This window comes from Equus quagga, chromosome 19 (assembly GCF_021613505.1).
Source record: "Equus quagga isolate Etosha38 chromosome 19, UCLA_HA_Equagga_1.0, whole genome shotgun sequence".
NCBI lineage: Eukaryota > Metazoa > Chordata > Mammalia > Perissodactyla > Equidae > Equus > Equus quagga.
Window position 1 is genome coordinate 30,576,898 of NC_060285.1, and position 13,198 is coordinate 30,590,095.

General features: G+C 38.2%; 1 protein-coding gene across 5 annotated transcripts in view; it reads left to right on the plus strand.

Moving 5' to 3' along the window:
• Positions 1-13,198, plus strand: part of POC1B (POC1 centriolar protein B) — a 91,962-nt gene that overhangs the window by 40,010 nt on the left and 38,754 nt on the right. For 4 of the 5 annotated variants that reach the window (XM_046646241.1, XM_046646242.1, XM_046646244.1 and 1 more), the window contains 5 exons: positions 3,083-3,190; positions 3,319-3,434; positions 4,322-4,455; positions 6,676-6,744; positions 7,478-7,630. In XM_046646241.1, coding sequence (XP_046502197.1) covers positions 3,083-3,190; positions 3,319-3,434; positions 4,322-4,455; positions 6,676-6,744; positions 7,478-7,630 — 580 coding nt within the window. The remainder of the gene's footprint in view (positions 1-3,082; positions 3,191-3,318; positions 3,435-4,321; positions 4,456-6,675; positions 6,745-7,477; positions 7,631-13,198) is intronic. The other variant, XM_046646243.1, reaches the window with a different exon arrangement.

The window sequence follows — 13,198 nt, forward strand, 5'->3', positions numbered from 1 at the left end:
GATGTATCTAATTAAAAATAAAAGGGGGGAGAAGATACAAACCACCATCCTCACTTTCAACCCCCCGAAAGGCAAGACAACATATACAGAGAGCATCTGTGGGGGTTATAATGTATTGGCCAGAGGAGAGGGACCCTGAGTCCCACTTTGATCCTGTGGAGTTGGAGTAGAAACCAGCTTCTGCCCAGCCACCTCCTCTACTCTCTGCTTCTCTGACATTTGTACCCCCTGCATTTCTTTAGTGCCAGGAAATTCCTCCCAGGCTGTAGCCCCTCCTGCTCAGGATGAATCTCTAGCTGGCTAAGATACCACCTTCTCCTTGTTCACAAGTTTCTTTAAAATCCTGTTCTTCTATGGAGCCTCTGGTGACAAATTGGCACCTTTTTGTTACAAACTCTTTTCTTATCACTATCTAAAATGATATGATTCGTGTGCCCCCCTCCCCCTCCTCAATGGAGTGAAAACCTCTCGAAGACAGGGATCTTAGTCTCATTCACCACTTGATTCCTGTCCCCCGGGACGGTGCCCCATGCCTGGTTCTGGCAGGGGCTCAGGAAATGTTTCAGTGAATCAGTGAATGGATTCCCTCCCCATAAACTGCCCCGAGAACACTGACGAAGGGCGGCAGTACACACAGATTTTTATTAAAGGATAGTCTGCCGGTCAGCCTGTTGGTCAGAGCCTTGTCACAGAGCCTCCTAAGTGCACCACCTCGTGGTTCCTCTCCAGTCAGAACTTTCTGTGGTTGCACAGAAGCCACACAGAACTTCCTGTGCTCTAAACAATTTGGCCAAGAGAGGAAACTTTCCTTTTCTTCAGACTTAAGCAGAGTGGCTGAGAGGCTTGGCTGTGGAGCCAGACTGCCTGTTCAAACCTTCGTAGCTGTGTGACTTGGGCAGTTCCTGATCCTTTGTGTGCCCTGGTTTATTCATCTGTGAACTAAGGCTGCAGGGGCACCTGTTTTGTTGGGTTATTTGGGGATTAAATGAGTTGCTATAGCTAATGTGTTAAGAACCATTCTAGGACATTATGTGCTCAGTAAATGTAGGCAGGATAATAATGATGGTAGTGGTGGTGGTAGGATTTGGACAATAACGTCATAGGGTGAGTGTTATTGTACTTTGTTTTTAATCTGATCATTCCATTTTATTAAGTTTTTTTGTCATTGCTTTCTTAAAATGTGAGAATCAAGTCATCTCTTAGAAATATTCTTATCATTTAAAGTAATTTTTTAAAAGATGGCTTATTAAGAAACACAATTTGATTCCTGGCATTGGTTGTTTATGCAAATTATTATGCAAAGTTTATTTTCATGGGGATAGTGAGTAGGTGTTTCTTCCCAGGGTCTCTGTAAAATAAGTTTCATCTATTTGGAACATTTCTGTAATACAGTCCTTCATATTTGAATCTTCGTCATGTATTTTCTGGTGGGAAAGATTAATAAAATATTATGTTATTATAAAATTAAGCTGAACTACCCAGCATGGAAGATATTTCCTTGGAAGGTTATTTTCTTGAATTATTAAAGATTATTTCACATAGAACTTAATTATGCTTCTCTGTCCCTTTTTTAATATGGTGAATCTGTAAATGCCAGATTCAAAGTTTCTGTCAGGACGAATTATTTTTAGGTCAGCTTTAAGAACAGGGAGGGAGGAGAGGGGGGAGTGAGGAAGCAAAAAGAGAGACCTTCAATTATAATTCACGCCCTTAACTGTTGACTTTTATAGTAATCTGGGTATAGAAGGAAACTACAAATAAAATCGAAACGTAGTCAGTCTGTGTCCTAAATCTGTCTTTTTTGGGTTTTGATATTGCTGAGATAATAATAACAAAAATACTATTCGTGGTTTCTAATAGTCTTAGATTTTCATTTTCTTTTTGGTCTTCTGCCCTTCTGTGTATTCTAAAAAGGCACTTGGGGGTGAAAAATGAAGCTTGGAAAGGATCTGGAAGAGAGAGTATAAAAGCAGTAGACAAGATGTCTGAGAATTTTCTCATTTGTTTTTTAATGGGGCCTGTGGGTGATAGGTGTGTCCGTGAAGGACTTCAGTTCTGTGTCAATGAGTCATCCTGTTTTCAGTCCGCCGGAGCTCTCTGGCCTCTCCACGTCCAGGGAGTTACGGGCTTGGGAGTTGGTTCTTTTGTTGGTGATGGTCATTTAATTTTAATTCTCGACACACCAGTCCTTTTCTTACAAAAAGCTTTGCCAGAAGGTTGGTAGGATGAGTAATAAAGGCTCTCTTGGGTCATACGGATAACACCAGAAAATGAGAGAAATAAAAGAGAGAAGTAGAGAGAACTTTAAAAAGCAAGGTCCTGAGCCAACCCGGTGGCACAGCAGTTGAGTGCGCACTTTCCGCTTCGGTGACCCAGGGTTTGCCGGTTCGGGTCCTGGGTGCAGACATGGCACCATTTGGCAAAAGTTATGCTGTGGTAGGCATCCCACATATAACGTAGAGGAAGATGGGCACGGATGTTAGCTCAGGGCCAGTCTTCCTCAGCAAAAAGAGGAGGATTGGCAGCAATTAGCTCAAGGCTAATCTTCCTCAAAAAAAAAAAAAAAAACAAGGTCCTTGGCTTGGAAGGAGTGCATTTGAATCAAAGACCTGGAGCAGATGCCATAAAATTAAATTATTTAAATAAAAGAATAAAAGGAAAAAAGAAACTTGTTTAGTTTACATAGTTTATTTTGATCTTTTTGTGTGTATGTGAGGAAGATGTCCCTGAGCTAACATCTGTGCCAGTCTTCCTCTATTTAATGTGGGATGCCGCCACAGCATGGCTTGACAAGTGGTCCTAGGTCCGCACACAGGATCAGAACCTGTGAATCCCAGACTGCTGAAGCAGAGCGCACAAACTTAACCACTATGCCACTGGGCCAGCCCCTATTTTGATCTTTTAATGGTCTGTCAGTGTCATTTGTCATGCTTATTTTTAGTTGGAAAGATGTTGGTTGCAGATGACTTGGCTGCCTGGTGGGGTAACAGTGGTCTCTGGTATGTGGTGGTGGTGGGTGGTGGTGGTAATCGTGGTTTTCAGGAGCCTTTCACAAAAACAATCTTCTTTCTTGTGCTTTCAGATTTTCACCTGATGGAAGACTAATTGTATCATGTAGTGAGGATAAAACTATTAAAATTTGGGATACCACAAATAAGCAGTGTGTTAATAACTTCTCAGATTCTCTGGGGTAAGTTCGTTCTCTTTGTACATTTACATGGGGCTAGTTTGCTAAGGAGACATTTAATTCTTACAATTTAAATAAAGAAATGAGAGTAAAGAAGTCAAACTGTTGGACCTCTTGTTCTTTCCTCTTAGGTTTGCAAATTTTGTGGATTTTAACCCTAATGGTACGTGCATAGCTTCAGCAGGTTCTGATCATACTGTGAAAATCTGGGATATAAGAGTGAACAAATTACTCCAACATTATCAAGGTAACAGTTTCCATAACAAAAACATTCAGTTGTTGAGTGGACTTCTCTGAGAAAGTCTTAAACTGAGACTATTCTTCTCAGTGTTTGGCCCTCTCAATGAGCATCATGGACTGCCTTTGAACTGACTAGAGAACAGTTAGCCCCTGTCAACAGCATGGACTGAGAAGCTGGGGTAGATGCCAGAGTGGAGAGGGAGGCAGAGGGACCTTAAAAGTGATGCCAGGGCTGTAAAAAGAGAAGTTACTGTGAGATTTTTAGACTCTGGTTGTCTGCATTATATGAGAAGTCAGGGATAGAAATGGCCTCAGGAGTTATGTGAGCACAAATAGGTGTTATAACTGATAGAAAACAACATTCTGCTGTGTCTGTGTATTGACTGTAAAAGAGAAAGGAATTAATTTCTTGATATATATTGGATTTATATTAAATCCACATTTTCCTTTCTTAGTAAGTGTAATAACATGTGGCAGATCCTGTGCTAAATCCTCACAAAAGCCCTAAGAGGTATTATTATCACCCCCATTTTAAAGATAAGGAAATCAAGGCTTAAGGAGCATAAGTAACTTTCTAAAATAGTCGATAGCACTGACTTGGATCTTTCTGTTTACAAAGTACATCGAAGAACAAACTTTTGATCACTGTCTTATACTGCCTCCTGTTGGAGGCTGGTGTCCAGAAATGACTTCTCAAATGAGCTGTCAAGACATGCCTTTCTTCAAATATATCTCCCCACTCTTCACCCCTTAGTCCCAAGCCACTAATTGGTTACTATGAATTCAGTTTAATGCTACCCTTGTTTTCAACTAATATTGCTAATAGGGCAAAGGGACATCTTTAGAATTAAGAATTGTTCTCTGAACGTTTTGCTTTTATTTTTTACAAATCAGTTCACAGCAGTGGAGTTAATTGTGTCTCATTCCACCCCTCGGGTAACTATCTCATCACTGCTTCTTCAGACGGTACACTTAAGATTCTGGATCTCTTGGAAGGAAGGCTCATATATACACTTCAAGGACATACGGTATTAACACTAAGATTTTTGCTTCTTAAATAATATATATTTTAAAGTTTTGATCCATTTTAATATATGTCTTCATTATTTTTCCAAGTGTAGCATTCATTGCTGCTGTCACAAAAAATTTTTGCTTCCAAGGCTATGTTTGAATCCTCTGGAAGCAAATATTTTAGAAATATTATTTATTGTAGTTCTTGTCGAAATCAATGTGTATCTTGGAGTGGCCATTAAACTGGTTCTCCACTGCTGTCTTCAGCAGTTTGTAATACAGGCTGAACTGGTTAAAGGGTGGTAGATAAATTTTTTCCCTCCTTCTGATCTTTCCCCTCGTGTGGAGGCTGTCCCACTAGCTCTGAGTCTCCTGGCCTCTCACACCCCCTCACTCACTCCTTTCACCAATCTGATTGGTGAGTTTAGAAGGAGAAATTTGACGAGTAGAGCTCAGCGCCTGCTACTTTTGGGAGCGAGCCTGTCCTCGCTGTTTTCCTCTGACGTCTGTTGTGGAGAGGCCTGCCCTTGTTCAGTCTTGCTTGTGGCCAGGTACTTCAATCTGACTCATCTGGGATTCAGTTCTAGAAAGCCCATTTGCCCACAGATCAAGCCACATTCTCTCTTTTCAAACCTTTATCAGTAAGAAAGATGATATTTTGACTCTCTCATGCCTTATTCCTTAGCCTTATTTCTCAATTGGCTTAGATCCCAGTGGGGAAGAGGCATACTATTTATTGAGCCTGTGCAGTCTCACACTCATGTGTGTGTGCACACACACACAGGCATATAATGCACTAAAGAAAAACTTGTGTGTGTATAAACTATTCTTTCTTTCTGGGTAAATATTCAAACTTCTCTAGATTTTTTAGACTGTAACCTCTTTTTTTTTTTTTTAAGATGTACTAGGTACTTCCTTTTAACCAAGTATAAGCTGTTTATGTCCAGAAATAGAATGGGCTTTGTGGTCCATCCTGCCTCGCTTCCTGCTTTGCTTTATGATTTGTTCTGCAGCTGTGTTAGAGTGAAGCAGAAATAGACACTAACCAGCTCAGATATATGCGTATCCATGGATTTAGGCTGAACCAATAAAAGTGGCCAAGGATTAAAATATCCATGGAAAAAGTACAGAATAATAGAGAGAAAGATGAACACAGTATTTTAGGAGAAAAACACTATACATGAATATGGAATTTTTCATAGTCTGGAGGTGAAGGTATTTATTAGGCTATAATAACCTAGGTCTGTGGTATGGTCTACTTGAAAAATTTAAGATGTTTTCCCCCCAAATTTTCTTGTACAGATTAAGGACATATGAAAAAATCCCAGAATATACTAATATTTCCGAGATGAGAAATAATTACTCTTATCTTGACTGAAAAATTGACCTAGAAGCTATGCATCTTGTAACTGTGCCAAGTGGAATCTTGTCCAACTCCACAGTCATTGCTCAATTTCACGTTCTCCTTACCTTTCACCCAGATAATTGCAGTGACTTTGTAACTGGCTTCCAACCATTCATTCTTACTCCAATTCATCATTCTCGCTCCAATTCATCATTCTTGCAGTTGTGGTCTCACTTTTTATCAATCACAGCTCTCCTTCTATCTCTGTCCTGCTCTGAAAACTTTTAGTGGCTCACTGTTGCCCACATGAAGGGAGCACTCAGAGACGCCTGCTGTGTCAGGAAATGGCCTTTGTTCATATAGCCGCATTCCCATCACCTATAGAGTTGTCTCTCAGCTTCTGCTAGTGAGTTGTTGAATAGAGAGTTCAAAGCCAGTAAGTCTTAATAGAAATCTTATCAACTTAGACAGATACAAGCTTTTCTTTGAAGGAAAAAAAGTGTATTTCCTTATTCTTATTAGTATTGCTTTTTATTTAGTATCAAATATATCATTTATATACTTATTTAATATCATTATCATTAATATATATCATTTATCATTATATCTTTAGCAGCATTAATGATTTATATCGTTATATCATTGATAAAAATATATATTTTTAAATTTATATCATTTAGTATTGTTTATATGTGTTTTAATATAGTTGGATTGGTTCTTTGATTATCTTTACTCTGCCTGCATTAGTTGAACAGCAACTGGATATGTTCTATCAGACTTATTTCATAAATAGTCTATGTAAATTAAGGTGAAAAGTTAATACTCACAGTCTTCTTGGCCATGAGAAAACATCACCAAGTGCTCTTTTCTTTTATCTCCCTTTATTTCTTAGGGACCTGTCTTTACTGTTTCATTTTCAAAAGGTGGAGAGCTGTTTGCATCAGGAGGTGCAGACGCACAGGTTTGTCGGTCTCCAGCTCCCTCTTTGATTTGGTCGGGGTAAGGGACTCCAAGACCTCAGCTAAGAGTTTCACAACCAGCTAGTTTGTATATGTTAAGATGATTATCAGTGAGTTTCTATTTTAATTTAATACCAGGAAGTCTGCTATCTTGTATGTGAAATAGTGCCAGTCCTAATAGTTTTTGAAACTCAAAGAGTGGTTATTTTCTTTGGCTTATCTCTACACTTAATTATGCATATAACTGACACTTACTGAATGCCCAGTATCAGTCTGGTGCTTTCACTTGAATTATTGCCCAATCTTTTATCTGGATATCTTGTTTTTCAAATGTAAAGTTTCTTGAGTATGGTAAATATAAATTATTTTATGTAGCAAGTCTGCATTTATTTGAAATGACCAAAAGTCATTCATAGGTAGACTTATTGAATAAGGTGGACTATCAAGCCAAAAACATGGTGTTGGGCTTTGAAAAAAAGAAAGAGGATTTTAAGGTAATAAGTTATTTTCTTAGTACAAATTTTAAACTGAATATGAAAGTAATTCAAAATGCTAAATCTCTCCCTCAAATCTTTAAAAAAAATATTGAGAAGTAGTAATGTTGTTGAAATATATACTGTCTAGTCTTCCTGACTATTTGGAGGGACAATTCTGTCTATTTGTGTTTTTTTAAAAAAATGGTTCTATTGCTTGTACATACAAGCCAATAACTGCCAAGATGATTAATTTTTATAGGTCTTATTATGGAGGACTAACTTTGATGAAATGAATTGTAAAGACATTATTAAAAGAAATCTCAAAAGATTACATTTTGATTCACCACCGCATCTTCTTGATATCTACCCAAGAACACCGCATCTTCACGAGGGGAAAATCGAGACTGTTGAAGTGAGTGCTTCTTTTTTTTCATTTGTCCTACTATTTCTAAGTGTACATTTTAGGGCTATTGATCAACTAGATGCTTGAAATTATACTTAACTATGTAAAACCTAGTCCTGCCTTAAAACAGCAGCACTTTTAGAAACAATTATTTTCACTGATAAAATAAACCTATAAGTATAATAGTGTATAACAGTGCTAAAGCCTCTCATATTTGCTTCTTGAAGACTTAGAAATACAACTATAAAACTGTTAGTAATAGGAAATGAGGACTCAAATCTAAGGCCTCTGGTGACTGAAGTCTGAACCAGCTTCATCTTCTAGACGTGTTTAGGATGCTCATGTGATGGCTGTCATGAGAACAGAGCTGAAGAGCAAGAAGTTTCTTAACAGTTATTGAAATAGGTATCTTGAAACCGTTTTATAGCAAAAAAAAAGTCTTATGAAGAATAAAAAGAAGAGATTTAATCATTAAAGCTAACAACTGAGACTATTGTACTGTTTGCTTACATATATTTTCAAATATATCTAGTTAGCTGTAGATTTTTGTTGACCCAATTCCTTAGGTCCTATAGATTTAAATGTTCCACTCTCTTCAAAGGAAAAAAGTCATCTTTGCTGGATGCTTAGCTGGTGTTACTGTATTTCTTTCCATTTTTCATGATTCTCCTTAAGCACTTTTCTAGTCTAAGAGTTGATATCAGAAATCAACTATTACCGGTCTGTGTGAATTTTTTTTTTTCTCATTGACAGAACCTTTCTTTGCTATTAGAGTAGATATTTTGCATTCTTAAGGCTCATTCCTGAGTGGCGATTCAGTTGCCTCACGCAGTCTTCGTGCTGTGGGTCCCTGCCGCCCTTTGTGGTCTCTGTGTCTCCTACCCCAAGCAGTTCCTTAGTTCTGGTTTCTTAGTCATGGTCTTTTCTGTTATCTCAGGTATTTCTTTTAGTCTCAGGTCGTGTGTATGTGTATGTGTGTGAGTTTAAGTTTTTTTAAACTTTCAAGTTTTGGGGGCTTTCTAGATTTTATTTAATCTGGCATATTTTGGCATTTCTGTCCTAATATTTCCTTGCTAGTCTTTATTTTCACTTCTTTGCTATAACTTTTGTCCTTTCCAACTTCTGACCATCTTTCTGGTTCTTTCTAAATAGTGTATTTACTATTGTGCTTTACTACTTTTTTATGCTACTTTTTGTATCATCATTTTTTTCTTTTATTTCTCTGAAAGAAAGAATGTAATATAATTTGTTTGTGGCTTATCACATTCTTGTTTCATTTCTATAATTAAAGATGTATTTGTTGATCCCCGTGATCACATATATTCTCATAAAATATATGTGAAATATATTTTAATTAATTTGTGTTTCCTTTTGTTGTTTGCCCCAAGCTGGTTTTATTGACTCCTGGTATTTTTTATTCTAGCATTTCTGTGGCCTTGGCTGGACTTGATCAGCAGCACTGTTGCTGCTGCCCTGTCGTCCACTCAGCCACCTCTCCAGAGTGGCGGGTGGCAGAGCTGCAGGCTTAGCCCAGGTCTCCTTGCTCCTAATTCAGTGATATTTCCATGATACCACACTACCTCAGCGTTGGAGACTCGAGCCGTTTTCCCTGTGACTTACTGTCAGTTCATGCCCATTTAAGAGTGCTAGACTTTCTTTGAAATGTCAACAAGTTGTCTAAGTAGCTCTGTTCTGACAGTGCAGCCGAAAAGCAGTGAAAGCAGTAAGGTTGCTTTGAATGCTAGGTCAGGATGACCCAGGCCATGCAAACCCATTCTCAGCCGTATTTTTCGCGTATACACGTAAAAAGTCTATTAAACACTGACTTTTCATCTTGGAATTAGAGTTCAGTTATACCGTACAGAATGTTGAGCTCTGTGACTGAATTGTGTTTGTGGCCTTAAGAAAGTCAGCCTCTGTGTACCCAGTTTAAATTATCTGTAAGCACTCATGGTTGCTTAAATTAAGTACACAGTATCACTTATATTTGTAATACACCTTCAGATCCTGTGATATAAAATGCTGGAGAAGTGACAAGATACTGCATATGAATAACCAACTGTTCCTTTTTTTCCCTAAAAATTTCTTATAATAAAGCAAGGGTGTAAAGTTTTCTGGACAGAGGACACCTTTACTATTACAAGTAAATAATCGATATTTAACAATTATAATTGATATTTAATTGTTTTCTAAAGACTTCAAATTAATGTCTATGGATCACTTTTAAAGCCAAAAGAATATCACCTAGATGTTGCATTTTATATGAATCAGAATGCAAGTTGTGCTGTGTTCATTTATTAGTAGTAAATTTTACTTTGAAACTAAATTTGGTGGATTAAATTTTTTTCAAAGCTTTAGGAAAGGTCAGCTTCCGTATGTTACTTTGGAAGCATTTTATAACTAGAAAAAGTTTATTGAGGTCAGAATTCATGATTAAAAGGAAAAAAAGTTTTATTGAAAGATGTGAAATAAATGGCATCTGAGTGATCTAATTAATTTCTCTAACTTTCTCTTTTTGCAATAACCATGAGTGTTTCATTTCTGAGTTAGAAGCAACACAGCATTCCTGTGATTTGTATTTTATTGTGTTTTCTTTGTGTCTCATTTGAATTGTATAATCTCAGTCTCACTCTCCTGGGTGAAATTGATCTTTTGCAAAAGGCGCCCATTTGCCAGCCTTAAGTGCTCTACTTGTTTGAAGGTGGGGAGTCCTGTGGCGTCTTAGACCTTGGGTCCAAGCTGACTAAATATATAAATTACTAATTCCTACGTGGATAGAGAGAGTGATAGCCAGGTTGCTTTTAGAGTAAATGAGAGGGAAGTCACATGAGGGAAGGCATGAATCATAAAATTCTTACCCTAGTGTGTCTTCCTATTGATCTAGCTGCAGATCCTTTGTGGCACTCCTGGCCTAGGCACTCCGTCTTAATTACAAACACGAGAACAACTTCTTTCTTTTATTGGTGAGAAAGGAGCCCAACTTTTAAACAAGATATCTTAACCCTGCCCACACTGTGCTCTGGCACACCACTAGGTCACGCTGACTTTATCTTCTTCAGATTGTCGTGAAGCAAATTGCACAGTCCTGCCCCCAGACAAAACCAAGCATTCCTACTTGAAGGGGGAGCTGAATGTATGTGCGTGACACTTTTCTCCAGAGCGGTCCCCTACTCTTTTGCATGTTTTAACAGGAAGACAATAGAAGGGATGGTGACAGATCTTGGTGAGAGAAAGCATCAAAATAATTATTCTAGGAGAACCACAGAATATTGTAGGAAGGGATTATGGTTAGTTAGTTAAAAAATAATTTATTAATATTTGTTCCAATGGCTTTTAATTTTATAATGGCCATTTGAAATTACCTTAATCTATAAATTGCATAGGAAATTCTGTATGATATTTAGCAGGAAGGAAAACTTCCTTTAGTTTAACCAAATATTTCTATAATAATATTTTGTGATAGGCTGGCCACGATTTATTGTTAAAAACTGCAAGTGATGAATTTAAGTGTTTGAGTCTGAAATTGGGTTTTTATCTCAATCTTCTATTAAGGTTGAAAATTTTACAATTTATGATTAAAAAATGAACACTTCTCTACCAATTTTGTATCTTAGTTCTAGCTGTGGTATATGTCTATGTTGTTTTGGGCCTCAATAAATGTTCTTGAGAGATGATTATTAATACTATTATTATATGATGATAATAGGAGTAATCATAATATTATTTAATGCATCCAACATTATTTTAATTGCCTTACATAAATTGTCATTAAATCTTCCTTAAAACCCTATGAAGTAAGTACCATTTTTATCCCCTGAGAAGCTGAGGCACACGTAACTTAAAGCTAGTAATTAGTAGCCCTGTAATTTCAGCCCAGGCACCCTGGTTCCGTTCTGTGCTTTTAACCATTTTGATGTAATGTTTCAATATAATCAAAATTAAATTTCATCCTGTTAACAGATAATAAGTATCTGTGTGCTGGACATTGTACTAGCTGTACAGTGTTCAACAGCAAACAAGGTGGGCATGTTCCTTGCTCTTCAGATTTGTTAGTAGCAGTGTTTGTGCTCATGGCGTCCTCAGTGTGGTGGACACACAGAACCTCAGAGTGGGATGGTACCCTTGACGTCATGTAGACCAACCTCTCCCTCATGCATCAGTCCCTCAATTATAAGCCCTTGTTCAGTGATGGAGAACTCGGCCTCTCATAAGGCAGCTCATTCCATTTCAAAGCATGTGTGAGGGGTCCTTCCCTTTGATGAAGATCGGGTGCTGGAAGGTGCTGGTCAGATTCCTGGAGGTTGGCTAGCAAGGAACTTAACTATGTCACCTTCAGCACATTTTCTTTATGGAGAAGACTATGAACTTTTACTTAGAATTTCCTGTTCCATTTAGTGTATGTGGCGGCAACTTGTGCCACATGGCAGTAAAATACTGTTAGTTCCATCAGGAGTTTCCTAACTTGCAGAAGCTCAAGAATTTCTCTATGAGAGATCCTATTTCCATGTGATTTAGATTTTTTGAGCAGCTCCTATTTCAGACGGTAAAATCAGGTTGTTTTTCATAGGTAAACAATTTTATAATACGCTAGGTGGCAGTAGATAAAAGAGAATAAAATGTCTGCAAGCTGTCTCTGGACAGCGAGCCTAAGATTAAAAGAAAGAGAGTCATCCTCAGGGTTCTTCTCTTTGCCTCAACTCTGGACTCAGAGCTGGTAGGAGGAGGCTTTGTTTTCTGCTCTGTGGAACAGCCGGAAAGGGAGAAAGGTGCTGGCAGGCTGAGGAATCGCCCCTCATTCTCACCCTGAGCAGTTGTAATTGCTTCTTTACCGAGTGGGGGATTACCGGGCATGTACACCTTCGCCTCTAGCGCAATGTTCTGTAATTATAAAAGCTTCTTAATATTTCCAAAGTACATGTATACCGAGCAAACAGGATAAGTGCTTTTAAAATCATTCCACCCCTCCTATCACAGTCCGCAATAGTGTCCTCACTGTTAGCCCGACTGTGTTCTTAACACTTTACACATCTCTGTCAGATTAATCTTTCTAAAGCACATTTTGGCCTCCAGTTTTTCTCTGCCTTCCCAAATTCCTTCACCCTCCACAGTTTCACCTTTGCCAACCTCTCTTATTACTACCCTGTGCGAGAGTATCGCGTCAGCACTCTCTCTCTGTTCAGGAATGCTCTTTACTCATCTCTGTCTGTGTTGTTGTGAAGCTGTCTGTGAGGAGCCGTCTGGAGCCCTGTGTCCACCGAGGAAGCCGCGCTCGCCAAGCGCTCGGGCCGGCCGCAGTTCCTCGGAGGTTCTTCAGCACGCTTATTGTTGGGACCATCCATTTTACCAAGCTCTGCTCTCTTTGCCGCCCTTTGCTTACTTCTTTGTATTCATAACGTGTAATAAGTATTTCGTCATGTAGTTTCTTTTTGTTTTTTGGTCTTCTCGAACTCTGAAATAGCTGCCCTCAGAAGTAGTCACCACTCAGTTATTCCCTTGCTTCTCTTTTTAACTTTACTACATGTGTTCGAATCTATAATTAGATATTTCATTTTGGGTGGTTTTAAACTTGATATAAAT